The sequence below is a fragment of the Nanorana parkeri genome, unplaced genomic scaffold (genome assembly GCF_000935625.1).
Source record: "Nanorana parkeri isolate BGI_ZX_2015 unplaced genomic scaffold, ASM93562v1 scaffold46, whole genome shotgun sequence".
NCBI classification, from domain to species: domain Eukaryota; kingdom Metazoa; phylum Chordata; class Amphibia; order Anura; family Dicroglossidae; genus Nanorana; species Nanorana parkeri.
In genome coordinates, this window is record NW_017306314.1 from 2,821,770 (window position 1) to 2,844,641 (window position 22,872).

General features: G+C 45.4%; 1 protein-coding gene across 1 annotated transcript in view; it reads right to left on the reverse strand.

Annotated features, from left to right (window-relative positions):
- Positions 1-21,641, reverse strand: part of ACOXL (acyl-CoA oxidase-like) — a 273,176-nt gene extending 251,535 nt beyond the window's left edge. Inside the window, exon 1 of the mRNA XM_018573020.1 lies at positions 21,433-21,641. Within this exon, the coding sequence (XP_018428522.1) occupies positions 21,433-21,554 (122 nt within the window). The 5' untranslated portion in view covers positions 21,555-21,641. The remainder of the gene's footprint in view (positions 1-21,432) is intronic.
- Positions 21,642-22,872: the final 1,231 nt, after the last annotated feature.

Genomic DNA, 22,872 nt, shown 5'->3' on the forward strand with positions numbered 1-22,872 from the left:
CAACATTCCTAGCACATTACAGCCACTATATGGAAATTCCTGTGCTCCTCAGCTCCATCTAGAGGCAGTAATGCACAGTGAGCACCATTCTCTCAGCTATACGCTGGGCAAATGTTTTATGAATCAGCCCCTTAAAAACAGTCAAGTCACATGGAAATGAACCAAACTGCTATCTTGAACAGGGCGACCTTGTAAGGGGCTGAATTGCTTCTATGAAGGTCAACACTTGCCTAGCTGTAAAAAAATTTACAAAATAAATCTAAATTACAGGCAAAAATGCTTTGGTAAGTGAAGCCTTCCATCGCGGCTGTGTAGTACAGGAGGCCCAAACTTGACCATAGTAAGGTGACCAGGTCCAGGGACACCCTACCGATCATGCCTAATTATAACCACACTGGCAAAATCTTGCCCTCATTTGTAAACGCATCCACAAAATCTTGCCCTCATTTGTAGACGCATCCACAAATACTTGCCCTCATTTTTAACCTGAAACAGTTGGTCACAAATTCTTGGAAGAAGAGGCAGGCATTTAAGGTATAAAGACAAAAACAGATTGCATAGAGGCACCAAGATATGTGTCCATGGTTAGTAGGGACACCTTGAAAGCATAAAGAAGAAAAATTTGAGTAGTGCCCCCACCCACTGAAACTGAATGGTTGTGCCGAAATAGTGCCAATGGTTGTGGCACACCGAAGTGAATTGAGCAGAGTAATATTGGTGCAAAATATGCAGCTAGCAGTGGCGAAGGAAGAATACCCCAGCATTGGTGAAAGGAAAAATGTTCCCGTGTTATTGGTTCACTGAAAGGAAAAAAAATGCCCCTGCGTCAGAGGCGGATCCAGAATCTAGTCTCGGGAGGGGCACTACCAGAAAATAAGGTGCCTCGGTGTCCACTGACCCTCCTCTGGCTCTTCCCCTTGCACTGTGCCCACATCTCCTCTCCCACCAACGTGTTTGTGTCCAAGTGAACGCAGGTATATATTTTTTTTAATGGAGCCATACACACAGGTGCATAAGCTCCATTACACAAAAATAAAAAATCTGCGCCTGAGAGCATACGCTTTACACATGTACATGTGTAAAAAGCATGTTTACATGTATACTCATGTGTGTTTAACTGTGTAAATGAAATCTAAACAGAAACATTGCATTGAAAACAGAGTAGGATGACTGGAAAGATCAATTTAGGCATTTACACATAATACAGGTTTACACGTGTATACGCAAGCGTTTTATTGATCATTCCCCAGGAATGTTTCCCCCCCAAAAAAAAAACAGTGGATATATGATCAGTAAATTTCTTATGGTCGTGGGCATGTAACTTTATAACAACTGTGGCTTTCATCACTATTATCGAACTGAATACTAATACCAGAGATCGTGTACATGGTAATTACGCCTTCAGATACAAAGTTCTCCTGTACTCATCAAGGACTTCACATCGGGTAATGTTTTGCTACTAATTAATGCACCAGAGATTACTTGTATTTGGCACGCATCAATAAATGGCAGTACCAACACGATCTTTGCAAGTTTCATTGTTAATATCGGTAATACCGTGTTTCCCCGAAAAAAGGACCTACCCCGAAAGTAAGACCTAGCACTATTTTTAAACATTCCTGTAATATAAGACCTACCCCGAATATAAGACCTAGTTTGGGGGTGGGGGCGGCCCAGAGAGAAACCAGAGTCATGGCGGGGACTAACCGCTGCGCCGCAGCTCCCGCATACCGCCCGTGCCACAAAATAAGCAGACACCCATCAGCCTCTGGGCAGAAAAATTAATTTCCCAGCAGGCAGCGGCACAGGGCGGCAAGGAACGTATGGCCAGTGGGGTCGGGGTGAGGTGACTGAGCCTCAGTCACTGTGGGAACTTCTGACTGGAGATCCGTGCAGTCCAGCCTGGCGACGAGAGAGGTGGCTCAACTTGTGCTGCGAGTGTTCTGCAAGTCTACAACTTGCCAGGAATATGTGCAGCAAGTTAACAAGAATTACAATTTAACCCCGACACAAGTGTGTGGCAAGTTATCCTTGTATCTGGGAGCCTGCAGGTATTGTAACAATGTGTGTGATAGTATTTAAAATAAGACATCCCCCAAAAATAAGACCTAGTGTGTTTTATTGAGGAAACAAAAATATAAGAGTGTCTTATTTTCGGGGAAACACTGTATTTAAAAAAGAACACAATAAGGCTCCTTTCAGATGGGCGGTCCCCGACCAGAGCCACTGTTAGTCACTCGGATCCGATCGGAAGTCTAATGATAGTCTATAACAGAGTTTCACAACTTCTTTTCAGTCAAGGCACCCTTTAAAAGTATGAAGAATCGTGAGACGCCCCAGTCTAAAATGTCATAGATTTTGAGGGGGGGACCCCACGCAAAAACAAACAAGTGGGGTTGCCCCTTCACATCAGTGCCCCCTTTACATCAGAAGTCCCCCCGTGTATATCAAAAGCCCTCTTCACATCAGAGTCCTCAGTCCCCCATACACATTAGTCACCGTTCATATCAGAGTCCTACCATCCCAAGATTTCAAGGCACCCCTGAGGAAGCCAGAAGGTACCCAGGGTGCCACAACACACTGGTTGAGAAAGGCTGGTCTAAAAGGTAGCCAGATCTAAATGGACGTGTGTCCGTTTACATTCAATTACCCCCGACTCCGTCTATTTCTGAAAAACCAAATAGAAGAGAGATCCATTTCAGCAGACTTGATCATGACGTTTTGGGGGTAATCTGATGTAAACAGATGCATGCCCACGTACATCCGACTCCCCATAGAACCAAGTTCGGTTTTTAAATCCATCTCAAGATCTGTTTCGTACTGTTCCAATCAGCAAAGAATCCGTGCACGGATTCCCTGGTGATCGGAACTGACAGGTTCATGTGAAAGGGGCCTTATGGATTTGACCAGCAAACCAAGTCATCACCCCACAAACCAATATTTACAGTGAGCACATAGCTATACACAAGCCAATGATATGTGTATCATGACAGGGTATACAATACCCCACTACCTGTGATACTGTGGTGCTAGGCAGTGAAGTCTACTCAGGGCTCATTCCCAGCAAAACACATGGGTTAAATATGCATCACATTGATCTATACTGACATGCGCTGGAAAGACTCCAATTGGATTGACTCTATTGGAAAACTACAGGTAGATGCACCCAAAATACAGGAACTAAACCGAACCTGTCGAATTGGACAAATTAATTAATATGAAATTCAGAAGCCAGCCTGTCCTAACCAGGAGCCAGCAGGATTTCTTTTAGAGAAATACATTGGAAGCAAGCATTTAATATACTTGATTTCTCTATGCTTTTACCTGCATGGTCTTGATTGGCGACATGGTCTCTTTACTTCTAGTGCACTGCAACTCATCGGCGGAAACAGACTACTAAAAATGTAGACTTTCTGATGTCCATGCATTTTACTTGCACTGTAAAATGCAGAGAATTGATCGACAACTCATCAGATGAGAACAAGCCCTCAATGAAGACACAGACAGCAATAACACGACTTTGTAGCCGCACAGTGGGGATGGGTTACAACCTCTGTGAGCAGTCAAATCTGCCAGAATCAGGTACTCATCAGATGAGGGTGGACATCTAGTCACTTCTCAGAAAATGTATCCTTTATTGCATCATACTGGACCATTGCACATTGGGGGAATTTATCAAAACTGGAGCAGACGGAATCTGAAGCAGTTGCTTAAAGTAACCAATCAGCTTCTCTCTAATCTGTTCAGTTAAGCTTTGAAAATGAAAGCTAGAAGCTGATTGGTTGCCATGGGCAACTGCTCCAATTTCTGTCTGCTCCAATTTCGATAAATTCCTTTGTGATGTTTCAGTTTTAAAGGAGAACTATGAGGCGAGTGAAAATCACTCAGCCAGAAAGTCCTAGCCGACCTGTGACAATGAAACGGTCACAGGTCGGCTCAATAGATCGGGAAGTGAGCGAACACATACCGTCGCTATTACTCAGGGTTCCATGCAGGGTTCCCCACTCCCCTCTGTCTGGCGGAACGGACGGGGGAGGGGGTGGGTACAGCTGGCTCTGCCTCTAGATAGGCAGAGCCAGCTGTCAATCCTGCAGCTGGGTGGATCTCGACAGTAATGTCGGGATCCGCTTCAGCTGCGGCGTCTCAGTATACCGCGAGCTGTAGCTCGCGGTATACTGAGCTTAGGGTGACGGGAGGACGCTAGTTTGTGTCCTCCCGTTACCCTTAGGAGAACTATGGGGAAAACCCTGACCCCATAGTTCTCCTTTAAGTCAGTAGTAAACTTTGCACTATTAAATTGCATTGATGCTTTCGTGTTAATAGCAAATGTTTGTGAGAGGAGAATTAAGGACAAAGTTCCGATGACAAATCACATTAGATATGGCTACTTATCTAAGGAATTGATAAAGATTTATAGCTGGTAATATGATTCCAAGGACTGCCACATACAGGCACAACTGTTGATAACTTATCAATACAAACAGAAGTTACATGTGATCCATCAACCTGCCTTTCTCAACCAGGGTGCTGCGGCATGCAGTACAGTACAACCGCATTGCACCACGGTAAGCTCACAGAACTGAATAAAATGAATTGTGACCTTTCAATACAGTTCTAAAAAAAGAAAGAACCCGTGCTGAGTGGCTCGATCGAGCGCATTGGCACTGTTTGGGGACAACCACACCAGCAGCTGTGAGGTTGAGCGTGTCTCCTGGTGTTAACATACACTTAGGGTGGCTCCTTTGCCTTTCAGGGTCCTATGGAGCCACCCTTGTGTGTGCTAGCAAGCTTAATGCATCTTTACAAACACACAAACACAACAAGGCAAGCCACTACCCTGCTCCCCCTACTCCCTTTGAATTCATTATTGAAAAAAAAAGTTTGAGTGTTTAATACTACTTTAAACGTAAGGCTAGCAATACACGCTTATATACCGACACCACACGGCTTGACAAACTTAGAAAACAAGTGGTGGTGACAGGCAGCCATGTATTGCTAGTAGGGATGCACCAATACTAGTATCGATAATCGGTGCCAATACCAAGAATACTCGCCCAAATGCTCTGATGCCTAGCCTAATACCCCAACTTCCGGTATCAGGAAGCCGGGCAGCGAGTCATTACATCCTGCCCGGATTCCTGATTGGCCGGGAAGCTGGCTCCACACACTCTCGTCACTTGGTGACGTGGAAATAGAATAGATAAATTCCTAAAAGTTCTTCTGGGGTAAAATATGAGCATTGCTCTGTTTACCCAAATACTCTCATGTCACCATGCTCTGCCTCTCTTCTCGCTATCTAGAAAATAGTTAATGATTCTGTCAATAACCTGTGTTGCAGATCTGTGATATCCAACTCCTGAATAGCCTCCACTTGCTGGTATAAAGTAGTGTTTATGCACCATGCCAAAATGTGTTCCATTCCAAAGACCGCTGATCTGGTGTGTATTCAATCACCTTCTCAACAGTATATTCTCCTAGTTTCTACAATGCATTCTATCCCTAGGGTCCAATGCACACCTCAGACATTAAAGTGGACCTTCCCATATAAGTCTGCATGAATAAATTCCTCACATATCACAATATAGAGGAACAATGTAAATTAGGAGCTCTACTTTATATAACTGAAAGGCAGCATTGATGCCTAGCGATGATGCCATTAGGGCCCATTCAGACAGGTGGCCAATGGAAAAATTACCTCGATGCGCAGTCTGTGTGTGAACAGCAACAGCCAGCAGCAACATGGCCAGACCCTGTACAGATCAATGGCCAGGGCAGGTGCTGTTTACATGTAACCGCTCATACAGTAGGGACCCTGACAGAACCTCAACATAAACAGTTTTTAACCAAGGATAGCACTTCTGGCTGTAGCTAATAGTCCAGTTTAAGGCATTGTTCACACCAAGCGCGGAGCAGATCCGGACCAGAGCAGGTGCAGATCGGATCAAAACTGCGTCCAATGTATTCCTATGGTATTTTGACCTCCAGTTCACATCGCAGCGTGCGGATCCAGACCAGATCCAGACCGGATGAAAAAAATGCGGCAAGCCCTATTTTACCTGCTCTGGATCTGGTCTGGAACGCATCAAAAACGCAAAAACGCATCAAAAACGCATGCAAGTGCCTGAAAGCCCATGTTAAACTTAAAATTTTTTTATTTTTTTACCAAAACCAGCCCTAAACGCATCAAAAACGCATCCAAAACGCGTCTAAAACGCGGCACAACCCACTACACTGCAGGTGCAGAAACCTGACCGGATCTGGTCTGCATTTGGTGTGAACAAGGCCTAAATGCAGCCAAAGCTGCTGCGTCTAAATGTATTGTTTAGCCGCCTATGTACGCAGCAGCCTATTTGTTCTCATTTGCCCGTCTAAAGAGAGAATAAAAATAATTACAGGGTACCTCGGTTCACGAATCCTTCTGTTCCCGAACAACTTGGTTCGCGAACAGGAACATTGGCAAAACTTTGAACTCCGCATCTGGTGACGAACAAAACCGCAGCCATCTTCCCTGCTCTGACACATGGTCGTGGCTTCCTTTGCTCAAGATCGCGGTCTGATCACAGTTTAATTCGGTTCGTGACCAATTCGGCGCCTGGCTTCCATGATTGGCCAGCAAGACGGCTCCGGCTGGGTACCGCAGGAAGGCCGCACCTGGCTGGAGAGGCCCCGGGGGTGACAGGCTGGACATGCCGAGGTGAGAGGGGACAGAGATCCGCACTGATCATATGACTATTATTATTATGGGGATTCGTATGGGACAGCTTTCTTGTTAATCGGGAAGCCGGGTGGCGAGTCTTTACACGCTGGCCAGCTTCCCGGCGGCGAGTCACTCAGAGAAAGCCTAGCATTTTTCACAAAAATACTAGGCTTTCTCCGATTGGACGAGGGGTGGTGCCGTGACGTAGCTGTGGCTACTACAGGGTATTAGAGGATCCATGTGACCTGCCAGGGATTATATACACTGCCTGGCAAAAAAAAAGATAAACACTGACATTTCACTGAGAGAATCAAAAGAGGAAGACATAAAAACCGAGTTGATGGAGTCACATGACTAATCCTGTGTCGCTCTGTACTGCTAAGACCATATCTCAGTCTGTGGCTCTGGCCTGTTTTCTGTGCCAAAGTTTATGACCCTTAAATATAAAGACTTATGTCCCAGCTAAGACAAATACTCCACCAGATATTTGTGCAAAGATTCAAACCCAGATGGCGTGATGACATTGTGACTAAAGGAGCAGACAAACAGAGGGGAAGTTATAGAGCAAAAACAGGAGACAGGGACAGGAAGTTAAACAGTAGAAAGGTATCATGGCACACTCACAAGCCAGCATGTAAAAAAACTTGTCTCACCACTAAGGTTAATAACAGAGGTTTGGATACACGTCTTCTGCAGGAAGTTGTCAAAATCAGGATTGAGGATTCATTCACACTTCGTGTGAATGTGCATTTTGGGATTCCGGCAGCAGGAACCTGCAGATCTCATATATGTTGTTTAGAAGCAGCCACTGTCCCCCGTTCAAGTTATTGATCAGGAGACAGTGGCTGCTTTTGAAAGCAGCAGTCTGCTTTCAAAGTATGTGATACAATGACATGTGGTTAGGATAGATCACTGTCCCTGGATGCATGATCGATCAGGATTTCATCTGCGAATTTAGTTTTATGCCTGAAGGTCCGGTTTACGGGCCGTTCACACTAGACAGTGCGTTTCGGCCCGATTTTGGCCTAGAACGCACTGGATCGCATTGTGGTCGGCTCACTATGTTGTGGGGCGGGAGGGGGCATGACGTTCCATTGAAGTGAATGGCACCGTAGCCACGCCCTCTGGCCGCAATGCGATCGGCCTCTCCGGAACGCAAGGCACATCAATGACTGTGGTCCGGTCAGAAAAAATGCTGCAAGCACTATTTTTTCTGACTGGATCCCTGGCATTGATGTGCAGCGTGTTCCTGTGTGGCCGATCGCATTGCGGCTGGAGGGCGTGGCTATGGTGCCATTCACTTCGATGCACCGCCATGCCCCCTCCCGCCCCACAACAAATTGAGCCGGCTGCAATGCGATCCAGTGCGCTCCGGCCACAATCGGGCCAGACAGCACTGAGGGTGGTGTGAACGAGGCCTAAAAGGAACATGGATCAAAAACAAGGTGCAAGCTCAGCCATGCACTTTTTCCTGCACTGGTCACCAGAGGAGGTAAAAAGAATGAGGGGAATTTATTAAAACTGGAGCAGACAAAAACTGGAGCAGCTGTGCATGGCAACCAATCAGCTTCTCTCTTTCATTTTCAAATCTTAACTGAACAAACTGAAGAGACAAGCTGATTGGCTGCCATGGGCAACTGCTCCAAAATCTGTCTGATCCAGTTTTGATAAATTCCCCCCCAATGAGCATCCAAATGAGAGGGAATCTGGAGTGCAGAAGGCCCCAGAGCACACAACAAATGCACGGGAACAGGAGAACTCAGGTGGAGAGACGGAGCAGTAGCAATGGACTAAGCACACGTTAGCAACCAGAGAGTGACCATAGAGATGGGTCAGCAGAGAATAAACCAAAAGATGACCACCCAACAGATAAAGGACCTGAAAGAGGACGACCATCTCAGATGGCCATCTAGCTCACAAACAAGGTAATAGGCAAGGAGACCAAAAGGACCAATCATTAGACAACTATTCCAATGGAAATACCAGTGAAAGGTGCTGTCTAATATGCAGCTTTAACCTTCTAAAACTATATGGGTGTCATGTTTTTCACCATCTTGACACCAGAAGAAACCAGAACCGAGTTAAGAAAACTGCTGGTTAGTAGGCACTTTAAGGAGTCAGATTGTACCTTTCAATTAGCAAAATCCTCTTTTACAGCACTGCCAAAAACTCGTAAAACCTCTCTTTGAAATTCAGAATAAATTATAGGTTTAGGCGCACCCTCCCATGTGACAAAGCTTGAGCCTGATAACAGGTATTTTAGGCACCAATCATTGCTCTGTGCAAGGCTTGACAAATCCCAGGAGCCAGGTCGCAATGCCCCTTAAAATTTCCAGCTGGCGCCTAACATCTGAGGTCTTCCCTAGCTGTTGTCAATGGAGCTGGCTCCTAAAAAAAACAGTCGAGCTAGCCCCTGGATTGGAGATCTGGCTCCTGAATTCCATATTAGTTTGTCCGCCACCGCCGGCTTTGTGGTATGGGAAGTGCTCTAGATCCATATTCTTGAGGTTTGGAATATTTAGTAGGTTTTATCTGCATTGTCAGTCGGATTATCCTTACAAGAAAAATATAATGTCCTATATTACTTACTTTTCCCCAGTTAGCTTAGTACTTCTGTGACCACAACAGGAGGCTTCACAAACTGAGGTAATGACCTGACAGTTTTTTTCAATCTTCTAAGGAATTGTGCTCAAACAAAGCAGAAGAATCTGCAACTGTGGTTGTAACGTCGATGTGGACAGCAGAAATGCCATTTCTGTCATCTGATGTGTTTATTCATTCCTAATATTATCATTGCTATCATTATACTCTATAGAACTAAAGTGTCGCAGTACTATGACAGCTTTAATCCTTGTCCACAGTTGCTTGATAAAGTGATGGGAAGTGTGCAAAGTGACCACTAAAAAATGGGGGCATATGGCACATTTTCCTTACACCGCCAAATACTCCCTAAATTGTAGGACAGATCTGTGTACCGAGTCGAAAAGGGAAGCGTTTGCTTTACTTTTTGCTGCAACATGCCAAAATTAATTTGGCAAGCAGTGCTCAGGTCGAAGTGTATGCTGCGTATCACTTGACATAGCTCCCTAATGAGCGGCGAGTGCAATTAGGCCTATATTACACCAAGCGACAGGTCTTTGTGACCTTCTGACAACCTTCTATAATACTTCTGCCAGTAGAAAAAGTGAAAGAAGGAATAGGCCAGCAACCTGCAAGGAAGGAAACTTCTGTGCACTCCTGAAAATCTGGAGAACCTGCCAATTAAAACTGCTGACTCTTGTAAGCCTGAGAAAGGAGGAGGTGGAAGTCAACGCTACCACAGCTTCTAAGACTGCACACTCGGGTAGGAAGTAGGAAGATGAAGACACAGCTTCTCCATCTGCCATACAATTTTCATTTTACATACAGTAAACCCAATCTTCAACAATCACTGGCACCCAGTGCAAGAGGTTTTTGTAGGGACTCCTCTGGGAACCAAAATAAATGTCTAAAGGCATTTGTCTATTTATACTTTAAGACCTAGACAGTAACATCACAATGATGTCCTCAGAAAAAGTGTGTGACTTCAAGTTCCCTCAAATTAAAGAGCTACAAACAAAAGTGTTCTTAACCCTGGCAGTTGGACTACCCCCACTGCTCTTTTTTGTCTAGGTGCTAAATAAAAAAATATATAAAAAGTAAACTCAATGAACCTCCAAGCCAGCTGCCTGATTCTCCGGTCGCTGAAGCCGGTCTCCTCCTACACTGCAGCACTGTTCCTCAGCATCCGCACGTCTGTACCTGATGACTCAAGGACTTTAGATCACTGAGGCGGAGGGGGAGAGAGGCTCCAGGGACTGATTTAAAAGCAAGCCAGCCCCTAGGATTGGGTGAGTATAACTTTTTTTTAGCACCTAGACAAAAACAAGCTCTTAACCCTTGCAGTCCAAGGTGCAGCAATACAGGAAGGAGAACAGGATGTGTATGGATAGCCAGCGTGGTTCAGCCCTGCAGGAAAGAGTGAAGAGGGAAAGTGTATGAACAGCCAGTGAGGTGCAGCAATGCACGAAGGAGAAGGAAATAATTTACGCCTATCCTGGTGGAAAATTACTCTGTGCCAAAAAAAATCTGGTGCATATGGGAGTAAAGGTGCTCATACACTCTTTGATTTTCGTTCAAATTTTCTTTCGGAAATCGAACACGAATGGACTTTCCAACGATTTATCGAACAGTTGATGGAACACCAACAATTTTATTTACTGTACTCCTGCTCAAATTTTCTCAATGAGGTTGGAAAACTTCTCAGTCCGAAAGTAAATCAACGAATCAGTGGTGTAATCGTTCGACAAAAATTGTAGCAAGAACACAGCACATGCGCAAAAGAAAATTATTTTGGTCGTTCGTCAAAAATTGGATGGTTAGGATGGCTAACGACCGATTTTCGAAATCGACATTTGACTATGAATTAAGCTGGCCATGCACTTGTAGATTATCGTTCGATGTCTTTTGTGCCGTCATCGAACCCTCATTCGATTTCCGCTCGAATACGCCATCATTAATACTCAAATGTCGATTTCGGAAATCAGTCGTTAGCCATACTAAAATCCAATTTCTGACAAACGACCAAAATAATTTACTTTTGTGCATGTTCTAGCTACGATTTTTGTCGAACGATAACACCACCGATTCGTCGATTTTTGTTCGGCCTGAGAATAGTTTTCCAACCTCACCGATCGAGACAATTTGAGGAGTACAGTACGATTGTCATTCGAAAGCACGTTCTTGTTCATTCACACTACTAGGAGCCGGCCCGTACAGATCCGTGCGACATGCACGGCCCTACCGGCCCGCTCGTGGGAAGGACAGGTGCTGTGTATGATTGTACGTAGCAGCCTGTTCTTCCCTATGGGAGTACGCTGCCCTAAGCTCAGCCGAACTGCACATCCGTGCGGGAGTGCGTGCTCTCGGACGCAGACAGGATCCATCCTGTCTGCGTCCGAGTACGCACACCCGCACGAATGTGCAGTTCGGGTGAACGTACGCCCGCGTACTCCCATAGGGAAGAACAGGCTGCTACGTACAATCACACACAGCACCTGTCCTTCCCGGGAGCGGCCCGACACGGCTGCACGGATCTGTACGGGCCGGCTCCTAGTAGTGTGAATGAGGCCTTAGTGTGCCACTTTTGTTACTTTTCAATTCCTGAATTAACCATTTGTACACCACTAAATATCCTTATACATTTCTAGCAAGAATTTGCATAAAAAAACAGAGATTTTTGGTTCACATAAACCACAATACATGTTCAAGCTGGCCAGTGTCATATGACATGAAGGAGAGCTATGCAAAAAGAATTAATAAGTGCCTGCTTATTATTTAGACAGATGTCATCGCACAAGAGGGACAAAAGGGTTGTTTCACCCCATCCTCTCTACCTGCACTCCATAGTGGATCCTGCATGAGATACAACAAGCAATAAAATGGCTTCATGACATGATATAGATAAAATAAACACAGTTGTGCAGTTACTCATATCGACCAATCAGATTTACTTACTTTGATATCAACCCATACTGACTTCATTGTGGTGTCCTCTTATTAGACACAGAAGAGTTAAAGGGCATTCCACTTTCACTTCATGGAAAATGTCTTTTCATGTGTCCCGGGTGCTAAATTTAAGAAAGATCAGGACACTTTGTAAGGCTTATTACATCACATATGCCAGCATGATACCATATCCATCCCATGCCTGGCCTGACAATGAATGTACTCATCCTTTCTCTTATGTTTCTACAGAAATATCTTCATCAGCCGTATGATGCAATGGTTGATTATTTCTCCTTGTGGGGGGTCCACAATATATGAAATGGAGGTCAGTAAATACACATTAGATTGCGGTCACATGTCCAAAGCTATGCACACGGTGGCAATGACAACCGGTAACCCTGATTATGCCCCAGAGATGGCTCCAGATCTCCTAAACCTCTTAAGAAGGGTAAGTATATACTGAAGAGACAGCACACAGATGAGTAAAGAAGCATTATTGGAATTTTTGGCAGGGCTAGCCCACATTTACATATTTGAGTCCCCAGGCCTGATGGAGAAAGTGGGATGTAGGAGCTTAGCACACTTCTGCTGTCAGGGTTGTCTTTCGGGACAATGCCAGAGTTGCAGGATTACCAGCTCAGGCCTTGGGGGGCTTTATAGCTACAAATTGCTAGTCCCTCCGTAATAGAAAGTCATGCATACAGTACAGTACTACCGTGACAAAATATTAGGTTGACGGGCATGAACAAGGAAGTTTAAATGTACTGTATAACTATTGCAGACAACTTTTAAAATAGAGGATTATATTGTCCACTTCTTGCTATTGCACTGTTCTTTATTATATTTCATTTTTACAGCATCTGAATAAAAGCCAGGAGTGGAGACGAAGGCTGCAGAGCAATATCAGAGAACACCCGTTTTCCAATTATATAAACTGTGTCTGGAGTCTGGAACGGCACTGCCATGAATTTATTCAGTACCGGTATGTATATGAATAGGAGAGGATTGTTGGATATAGAATATTTCTATTTTCACATCAAACAATCTTAGACTCATTAAGTATGTGAGCGCCTTCTGTATTAATCAGTGGGTTAAATATATGTCTTTTTCTCTTTCCAGCGCCTGAAGACTCCACTACGTAGGAGATTGGATGTGGCTGCCATTATGTCTTCGGGAGAGCCAGGTTTTACAATATCAGGATGCAGAAGCTGTTCCGTCACTTCTCATTTATGAGTAAGAGATTGAAGATGGAAACATCATCTTCATCATCGGAGTCATCAACATCACTCATCAGCCACTCCAAGCATCAAGGTAGACCAGTGATGGTCACCTGTATTATTAGACAGTTTATCATCAGGCCAGATACTCACCATAGTGCAAAGAAAATCCATTGCGGGCCTTCTGATCCAGAGCCTAATAAAAAGTTGTCCAAGCACAACAAAAAATAAAAACTGCCTATTAATATGAGATAACACTGTAGATTGTTGATCCAGGGACTTTTCGATCGCCTTTTGGGGTAAGGAAGGAATTTTTCCCCTACAGCAGATTTTTGCCTTCCTCTGGATCAACTGCACGTTTACAGTGCTGACTCTCCACTACTGCGACTCCCCAGCCATTTACCACCAAAATCAAATAAAAATAACATAAAACAAACATTTCTTGTGGTTCCGCCCTCTTCTTTTACTTGAGGTAAAAGATGAGTCAATTGGGTAGAGGATCTCATCCCACAATAAACTTTTACATCAGTCCTTGAAACCTCTGGCCTGGGAGAAAAACACATTCAACTAGCCCTTTTATGGTAGGGACAGAGTTCTATGGGTGAAAGAAAGTGTATCACACAAAGTATTCCACGGTGCCGCAGTGATTGGGAGGCATGGTGAAGGTGGGGGTTCTACAGGACATGGTTTATAGTGATACAGCTTTTCACATCTTAACCACTTCAAGACCAGGTGTTTAGACCCCCTTCCTGGCCAGGCCATTTTTCAGTATTCAGCGCTGCGATACTTTGACTGACGTTTATTCCGTCATGCAACGCTGTACTGAGATGAATTTTATACCATTTTTTGGGGACAGATAGAGCTTTATTTTGGTGGTATTTAATCACCACTGCGGGTTTTATTTTTTACTATAATTAGGAAAAATTACTGAAAATTTTGAAAAAAAAAACGTTAGGAAACATTTATTATTACCCAGTTTTTTGGTCAAATATTAAAGATCAGGTCACGTCGGTTAAATACACACTAAACATGTCAAGCTTTAAAATTGCGCGCACCCGCGACATCGCAGAAAACGACGGCAACCAAAATTGGCCATAGGCGACACTTTAAACGTTTTTACCGCTCATCAGTTTAGTGTTATCAGTGATTGATGGCCCTAGACTTATTGCTCTCACTCCGACGTTCGCGGCGATATGTAACATGTGCGGCGTAATGGGCGCAATCGTCTTTTTTGCACGTATGCGCCCCCGACGCATGTTTGCATGCGTGTATGTATGGGTGGGGACTTTAAAAAAAAATGTTTTTTTTCTTTAATTCTTTTTTATGTGTAACTTAAAATTTTGGGGGGGGGACTTTCATTTTTTTCTTTCACTAAACTTTATCGCTATCACATACGGGGGCTAATAAAACCCCCCTATGTGATAGCAAAATATGTGACAGGTCCTCTTTATGGAGACATCAGGGGTCTCCAAGACCCCTAATGTCACCTAGGACCCCCCAAAAGAAGCTGATGAAGCAGAGATCTGCTCCATCAGCTTCTTTGCAGCTTCTGAAGCTGGAGAGTGACACAAGAATGCGGAAGTGATGTATTATACAACACTTCCGCATTCTTTCAGAGGAGAGGGGACCGGAGGGAGCTCGTGTACCGAGCTCTCTCTGATCCCCTGTGACACAGGCGACATGCTGATCCCGGGCTCGCACCGGGCACAGCGGAGCCCGGGATCAGCGGGACAACAGCGGGGGGGGACCGCGGAGGGGGGGGACACCCGATCGGCACCCCATACATGCGATCGGCCGGCTCTACAGCCGGCGGATCGCATGTATATTAACGGGCATCGCTGCCCGTTTTTAAATTCCGGCCATTTCCCGCTCGCGCGCGCCTGGCGGCGCGCGCAAGGGGGCGTGTCTGAGCGGACGTCTAGAGACGCCCGCTCAGATCGAGAGAGCTCCTGGCCGGCCGTTTTTTTACTACGGCCGGCCCGGAGGTAGTTAAAGCATATTTAAACACCTCCCCCCAAAAAAAAAAAATTTAATATTTTGCAGCTTATCAGTCCTTAGTTGGTCTACAAACAGGTTTTCTCTATTCCTCTCTAATAAGGTGGGGGAAGCAAAACAAATTTCCAAACGATGGCTTGGAAGGAAAATAAGAATGTTTGTGCCTTCAGGTCAGCTTTGAGGAAGTGGCAAGGACACAGCATTTCTGGTAACATGTATCTTCTGTACTTGCTGATAATGTTCTTAGCCTAAGAAATAAAACCGAATACAGCCAAAGACCAGTATGTTTCAATATGTTACAATTTAGTTCTTTGGTTTACACATTCTATAATAAAGCTCACATGATTGTGACCCCACTCAAGAAAGCACACTTGTACTACGTTCATCCACCTCAAGTGCTGGCTCCTTAGGACTCATCTACAGCCACATGAGAATTGGATCAACAAAAATGGAAACTGCACGCCATGTCATGATCCTGTTTAACTTCATTGGTGAAAGCACAGTCCATACAAGATCCTCCATCTGACGCATTTTGCTCTGGAAAGCTTAGTTGTAGAGGCTGACCATGCTTTAAGTTAAGCGGGATCATGACTTGGCATGTGGCTGCTACTTTTGTTGACCTTCAATATTTTCAGCATCAGCTCCCTTTGCAGCGCTTGGCATTTGGTCTCATGGCATCTCAGCCACAGAGGAAGTTGTGCTGGGAGATTTCCCTCTGCCAGCTGTTATGATTGCAAGTCTGAATGAGGCAGGTAGGTAGCTAGCGTATATATAATGCCCGGCATGTGTCACGGACTGCTAGCCCTGCCCTGATAGATGTCTGATTGGTAAAGTATCTATAGGAGAGCCAACAGCCTAACATATTTTATTAGACAAAAAGTTTTATTTAGCTCTTGGCGCTAATGGCTGTCAGCTGGACAATCAACTTGCTGTTGCTCACTCAAAGTTTTCAACAGTTTATCACAGTTTTTTTACACAGACTTGAGGGGCTGCTCATCCAAGGCTCTGGGGCTTCCACCACGAACATAGAAAACAAAAAGGGAACAGAGCGCCACCTCCGTGTGTAAAATCGTTTATTACAATAAATAAAACAAGGGATAAAAGTACTCACAAACAAACGTTTTCATCAGGCTTTAACAACAAACGAGAGGCCACACTGTCTGTTGACCCAACATGGTATCCCCCCGACTATGTAACACGGTAGTATCCGGTCACATCACCGTCCACCGCTTTGATTGTGATTGATGATTCCGAGGAAGGGGGCTTGCCCCTGAAACGCGTCAATCTTGGCTGACTGCGGTCGGTGGACGGTGATGTGACCGGATACTACCGTGTTACATAGTCGGGGGGGATACCATGTACACACGGAGGTGGCGCTCTGTTCCCTTTTGTTTTCTAACATTTTATTAGTAATGACCTAAAAGACAAATGGAAAAGATAACGGACCCTTTCAAGGCTAGAAATTGGGAGAATTGCTTAAACAGCAACATTAAAAGAAATACAACATGATTGTAAAATGTCTGAGGGCCCATTCACACCACATCCAGATTACCTCCAGACCAGACTGTTTCCGGACCCAAAATGAATTCCAATGTATCCCTATGCTATTTCTGGCCTCTGCTCCCACCAGCGCAGTCAATTCGAGACAAGACCAGAAAATGCATGGAACGCACCTGTAAGACCATTTTAAGCTAAAAAAAAGCTATTTCCAATCGTGGCAAAATCGCTGTAAAATCGCAGCAATAATGAAATGCACTATGTTCCAGATCTGGTCCGGAAAACAGTGTGAAACCTGCATATAAAGTGGCACACTAAACGACCTACACCAACAAAAGTGATATTAAAGAAAAATAAAACTGTTGCTGCTACATGACATTCTTCATCGACTTATGCTTGTAAACAAAGCGGTCGGAGAATCATGGGTGACATAATCGATCATTATATGCATTTCTTTGGGTTCAATTTATAGAGGGGGGTTTATATTAAATTACACCTGTATTCTAAATGATGAGATCTGATTTGCTGCAAATGATTTTTGCACATTTACTATTTATATAACACGTCCACAGAATGTAAAAATAATGACATCACTGCATATAAAAAACATTCTCCTAAATGCATGTATTACAAATGCAATTTGCAGCACCCAAATGCTTGTCCCCCACCATTTTACCCAGGCGGATTGAAGGAGCTTCCTTGACCCGCAGTGGGCCCAGAGCAGGGTGTCACCTCCAACTGACCACTGAGCCCTAGAGTTGTTTCTCCTCACACACAACGTTCCATACAAGCCTCTCACCGCCTCAGAGTAGCCACTCAGCACCATTCCATCCCCTGTGCCAAACCCAAAACAGGGAGCGCGTTGGATGGTTTAAATCCATCCTGCTGGAAACACGGATTGTCGGCAAAATGTGATCAAATAATTACACGATGCAACCAACCATTTCCTCCAACATGGAAGAGGTTTTATTTCCCGCCATTTTCCTGATCACTGATATGGTGGTATTTCTTTATGAATTCGTCACCACAGCAGCACCATACAGTAAAAGTAGAAAAACTACTTGAATATGTTACATGCATAATACTAACAATGCAAATGTCGCAGCGCTTTCATGAATGTGGCGCAAGGCTTCCAGCTACATACTCGAGCAGCACAGTGGCGTAGTGGTTAGCGCTTCTGCCTTGCAGCACTGGGGGTCTCTGGTTTGAATGCCAGCCAGGTCACTCTCTGCAGGGAGTTTGCATGTTCTCCCTGTGCTTGCGTGGGTTTCCTCCAGGTACTCTGGTTTCCTCCAACACTTTAAAGACATGCTGGAAGGTTAATTGGCTCCTCTCTAAAAAAAAAAATTGGCCCTCCGTATGCATTTGAGATAGGGACCTTAGATTGTAAGCTCCTTGATGGTAAGGACTGATGTGTAACGGCAAGTAATGTTATAAATGGCTATATCAGAAAACAATCGGAGGGCAAACCAAACACCATCATCTATTAGATATGTGGGACTCAGAAGACTTGATGGCCGAGTAGTGAAAAGGAAAGCCCTGAGGGAAGATATACTAAAGCGTATCAGCTAAGATCACAACAATGAAACAACACATCCCTGAATAATAACCATTCTTCCATCTTTTCCAGAATACGGTTTTGCCCCTCTGGACAGGAGTAGGGATCGCTTTATCATATGTGTGGGACATAAACATGAAATAAATATGAATACGATATTGTACAATACATCAGCCTAGTTCTGCAGGTCTGTAATGTATAATGTCCACATTATGGAGCTACAGGTTTCCTCCCTCGCCATGCGGCAATGCATTCACATCCGAGCTGAACGTATTTCAGGCGATTTAGAAGCGTTTGTACATTTCTGCGCACATTTTTAGGCATGAGGAAAATAGAAAGCTAGTTACTAGGAGCAGGAGATGGTTGTTATTCCTGTTCACACTTATGCATGTTTGACGTGTGTTAAAGGAGAACTATGAGGTGAGTGCTTTTCACTCACCTCATAGTTCTAGCCGACCTGTGACAATGAAACTGTCACAGGTCGGCTCAGTAGATCGGGAAGTGAGCGAACGCATACCGGCGTTCGCTCACTTCTCGATCTTGTCACGGCACAGAGCCGTGACAGGGGAGGGACTGGATTCCCCCCTCCAATCCTCCAGTGCTGACTGGCGGAACGGACGGGGGAGGGGGCGGGTACAGCTGGCTCTGCCTCTAGATAGGCAGAGCCAGCTGTCACTCACGCAGCTGGGCGGATCTCGACATCGATGTCGGGATCCGTTTCAGCTGCGGCGTCTCAGTATAGCGCGAGCTGTAGCTCACGCTATACTGAGCTTAGGGTGACGGGAGGACGCTAGTTTGTGTCCACCCGTTACCCTTAGGTTAGGAGAACTATGGGGAAAAGCCCTAACCCCATAGTTCACCTTTAAGGTGCTGTCCGTTTGGCCAGACTTTCCAGAATTACCCCCACCAAGCTACCCCATCTCCCTTTAACCCCGCTTTTCTTACCTGTGAACAAGTGCCCCTTTCCCTTCACCGTTGCCGGTGTTCGATCCGAATACAACAGTGTAGCCCTGCGCAATGTTCTTCAAATTATGCTCGCAAAAGGGTGAGAACTGATTGGTCAGTGCTGTCACCTGACCAGTGAGAAGCACTTCTTGCTAAGAAGCGCTCCTCATTGGTCAGCATAGTCAGAATCGCTTCTTCCCCGGCAGCTGCAGAGGGGAAGGTGTGCTCATTCACAGGTAAGAGCAGCAGAGGAAGGAGAGGGGGCAGATTGGTGGGGGTAGTTGCATCTTCCCCATTTCACCTGGGAACGTGGAATTACCCTTTAACTCAGGGCTAAGCAACTTCGGCCCACCAGTTGTTTTAGATCTACGAGTCCCATAAGGCATTGGAAGGCTGACAGTTACAGGCATGATTCCCAGGGGCAGAGGCATGTTGGGATTTGTAGTTAAAGCTCAGCTGGAGGGCCAGAATTACCCATCTCTGGTTTAATGGACGAAAATTAAAGAGAGAAGCTGATTGGTTGCCCTGGGCAACTGCTCCAGATTTCGTCTGCTCCAGTTTTGGAAAATTCCCCTGCATGCATTTCAGCAGACTACAACGCACGTTCTTTACAAGGCGCTTTGGAGGTGCCACTAAAAATTCATTAGGGATGCACCGATACTAGTATCGGTGCCCATGCCGAGTATTTGGGCGAGTACTCGTACTCACCCAAATGCTCCGATGCCTAGCCCGATACCCGAGCTTCAAGTATCAGGAAGCCTGGCAGCGAGTCATTACACACTGCCCGGCTTCCTCATTGGCCGACTCCATGCTACCAATCTGGAAGCCGGGTAGCGTGTAATGACTGCCCGCCTAACTTCCTGATTGGTCAGGAAGCTGGGCAATCAGGAAGCCGGACGGCGAACCATTACCCTCCCCCAGGCTTTTTGATTGGCCAGGAAGCTGGCTCCATGCTTTTTCATCACCTGGTGACGAGGAAGCATGGAGACGGCTTCCCGGCTAATTTAGGAAGCCAGGTGCCGAGTCTTTACACGCCGCCCAGCTTCCCGGCTAATCAGGAAGCCAGGTGGCGAGTCATTACACGCCGCCTGGCTTCCTTAATGGGACTTCCGGAATTGGTATTGGCGAGTACCGAAAAAAAAATATCGGTACAGGTACTCGATACTGAAAAAGCGGTATTGGTGCATCCCTAGAATGAATGACACTGCAGCACATCTGCAAAAAAAAAAAAAAAAGTGTTTTTTGCACTGCAGGAACGTGTGATTTCTGCGCATGGGGGCTCACGCCTGGAGCTGAGCGCTTATGATCAATATTTTTGTGTTTGTATAGGTGATTTTTTATGATTATTTTTAGCCAATGGAAAGTTAGTTACTAGGCAAAAAGATGCATGAAAAAAAACACGCCACATATTTTTCAGCTGCTTCCATTGAAGTCTTTTGGGGCCAAAACGCGTAAGTACCCCAAGAGAAGTTCACATACTTTTTTCAGCGACGCGCTTTGAGCTGGCACTATGCTCAGGTGAACGGTCACCAATGAATATAATGGAAAACCTAGTGGTGAGTGCATCTGGAAAAAGCTTCAAATCACACTTTAATTCGCTCAGGTGTGAACAGCGACAAGCTCAAAATTACGCATTTTTCCGGCATTCCCGTTGAAGTCTACGGTGCCATAAACGTGCGATTCTGCTTGAAAAGAGGCTCCTCGACTTTTTTTCAAGCTCAGGTGCGATTGGGCACCATTACAAACAATTTGATTGTTCACGCTGAGCGCTGTCGCGTTTTCAGGGTAATGCGTGACAAAACGCTCAGGTGTGATTGGTGGCTTAGGAAGCAATGATGGATAAATAGCCACATGCTGCTGGATCTGTAAACAGGAATCAATATCCCCAGACAAATAGACCTGCACACAGCATCTGTCACATGAAGACAGCTCCAGGCAATGACAGCCCAGCAGCTGTGTCTATAAAGGGCCCCTCCGGGGGCCCCGCACAGTAATACCTTTGCTGGAAGATGGGGTTCTCCGCGATCTGTCTCCGCAGCTCGTTCTTCATCCCCCAGAAGTCTCCATCCAGGAACCGGGACAGGGAAGTGTGTGTGATGCCCAGGTCAGCTCTCTCCATATTGGTGAAGGAAGGTGTCCCCGCTGGATTCTCCTCTCTGACAAATCGTACTCCTTCTGCACTGCTTTCAGGTCTCTGGGATGCGCGTCCACGACGCCGCGCGCTCCCCGCCGGATCTGCTCATTGGGGAAAGGGAATCATGCGCGTCCACGCGGCAGTGTCCGCGCCCATTCATTTCTCTTACCCAGAGCGCGCCCTGGGCTGAGAAGAGAACTTTTCAGAGTTCAATATCCCCGTTGCTGGGGAGGATCATAGGTCAAGGATGTCCTCAGAGTGTTATTAGTCACTGTCCTCAGAATGTTATTAGTCACTGACAATGGTATACACTGGTGTACATGGAATAATCGATATATTATTATACAGGATTTATATAGCGCCAACAGTTTGTGCAGCGCTGTACAATATAATGAAGACATTACAATCACAATACAATTCAAGACAAGATGGTAAGGAGGGCCCTGCCCCTGTGGGCTTACGATCTAAAAGGGAGGGGGAAGTGATACATGAGGGCTAAGATGACAACATTATAAATAAAAGTAGATCTACTAGAGTGTAAGCTCTTGGGAGCAGGGCCCTCCTGTACTGTTAATGGACTGACTCCCTTAGGGCCTGTCCACACTAAGCCAGAGCAATTGACGCATGGTGCTGCGCAACTCACCTACCGCGCGATACAGAGCGGTAAATGTGTTGCGTTGCCATTCATTTGACTGGCACCCAAACACACCTTCTAGCCATAATGCGCTCGACCACACTGCAACACGCGCTACCACAATACCTTATGTTGTGGTTGTAAAAAAGTAGTGCATAGTGAATGGCAGAGCAACACACCTGCCGCACTGTAACGCACGTTAGGTAACAAAAATCCTGTAAGTTAATCATAATAACTAAGGAAAAAGGACATATGATAAAGTCTGTCACTGGCAGGTGGATTCAAGTAGGAGCTCTGCTTTTAGGGCTTGTTCACACCTAAGAGCTGCATTAAAAACACAATACTGCGCGTTTAGTGCACGCTGTTCCATGGTGCACCTCATGTACGGTACCATGCGCTAGGTGTGTTGTGTTGCCAGTCATTTGCATGCACTATGTATGGTATTACAGTCACCGGGAAGTGCATTGGGGTGCCATTAAAATTAATTGCAATGCACCTAGCGTACATTCTCTCACACCGATTGGGCCCCCTTATATTGAAGACCCTTATAGTGGGGGTCAGTAATCATCTGCATGACTAAAATCACTGGGGTCAATTACGTGGATTAATATCTGAATTAGTGAGTCAGCCCCACATGGGGGGGGGGGGGGGGGCCCAAGCTTTATTTGG